The 690-nt window shown below is 59.4% G+C and overlaps 1 protein-coding gene across 1 annotated transcript in view; it reads right to left on the bottom strand.

Moving 5' to 3' along the window:
• Positions 1–3: 3 nt before the first annotated feature.
• LOC104625825 (protocadherin gamma-C3-like) overlaps positions 4–690 on the bottom strand; it is a gene marked incomplete at both ends in the record, with an annotated part of 7,999 nt that continues 7,312 nt past the window's right edge. The window contains one exon of the mRNA XM_010293567.1: positions 4–566. Within this exon, the coding sequence (XP_010291869.1) occupies positions 4–566 (563 nt within the window). The remainder of the gene's footprint in view (positions 567–690) is intronic.

The raw sequence follows: 690 nt of genomic DNA, 5'->3' as shown, positions 1-690 counted from the left end.
CACCAGCCATGAAATCCCGAGGCTTGTGGCTCTCCTCGAAGGCTGCCTCCGCCAGGGCCACGGTGATGGTGACAGTGGTGGAGAGAGGTGGGTCACCATTGTCCATCACCTGGACAATGAGCTGCTGCGTTGCCACATCGGTGTCCTGGAGGGCACGTGCCGTACGCACCTCCCCGGTGTGCAGTGACACATGGAACAAGGAGGGGTTGGTGGACTGCGGCAGCAGTTGGTATGAAAGCCAAGCATTGTGCCCAGCATCCGCATCCACTGCTGTCACCTTGGTGACCAGGTAGCCCGGTGGGGCAGACAGTGGGACCCTCTGGGGTGCCGGGACATCGTTGTCACTGACAGGGTGCAGGATGGTGGGGGAGTGGTCATTCTGGTCCAGCACAAAGATGTAGACAGTAACATTGGCATGGAGCGGGGGGGACCCCGAGTCCCGCACAGCCACAGAGACTGGCAGAACCTGCAGCAGCTCGAAGTCAAAGGTGCGCTGAGCATAGAGGTTGCCATTGTCAGGGTTGATGTGGACAAAGGAAGAGGTGGGGGCACCCTGCACTTGGCCACTCTCTATGGAGTAAACAAGACGGGAATTTTCCCCGTCATCAGGGTCCAAGGCAGAGACAGTGCAGAGCAGAGAGCCAGGCGGGTTGTTCTCTGGGAGGAAGGCATCATAGGAGGGCTGCAAGA

This window comes from Phaethon lepturus, unplaced genomic scaffold (assembly GCF_000687285.1).
Source record: "Phaethon lepturus isolate BGI_N335 unplaced genomic scaffold, ASM68728v1 scaffold24078, whole genome shotgun sequence".
NCBI classification, from domain to species: Eukaryota; Metazoa; Chordata; class Aves; order Phaethontiformes; family Phaethontidae; genus Phaethon; species Phaethon lepturus.
This window is presented reverse-complemented; position numbering and strand designations above follow the sequence as displayed.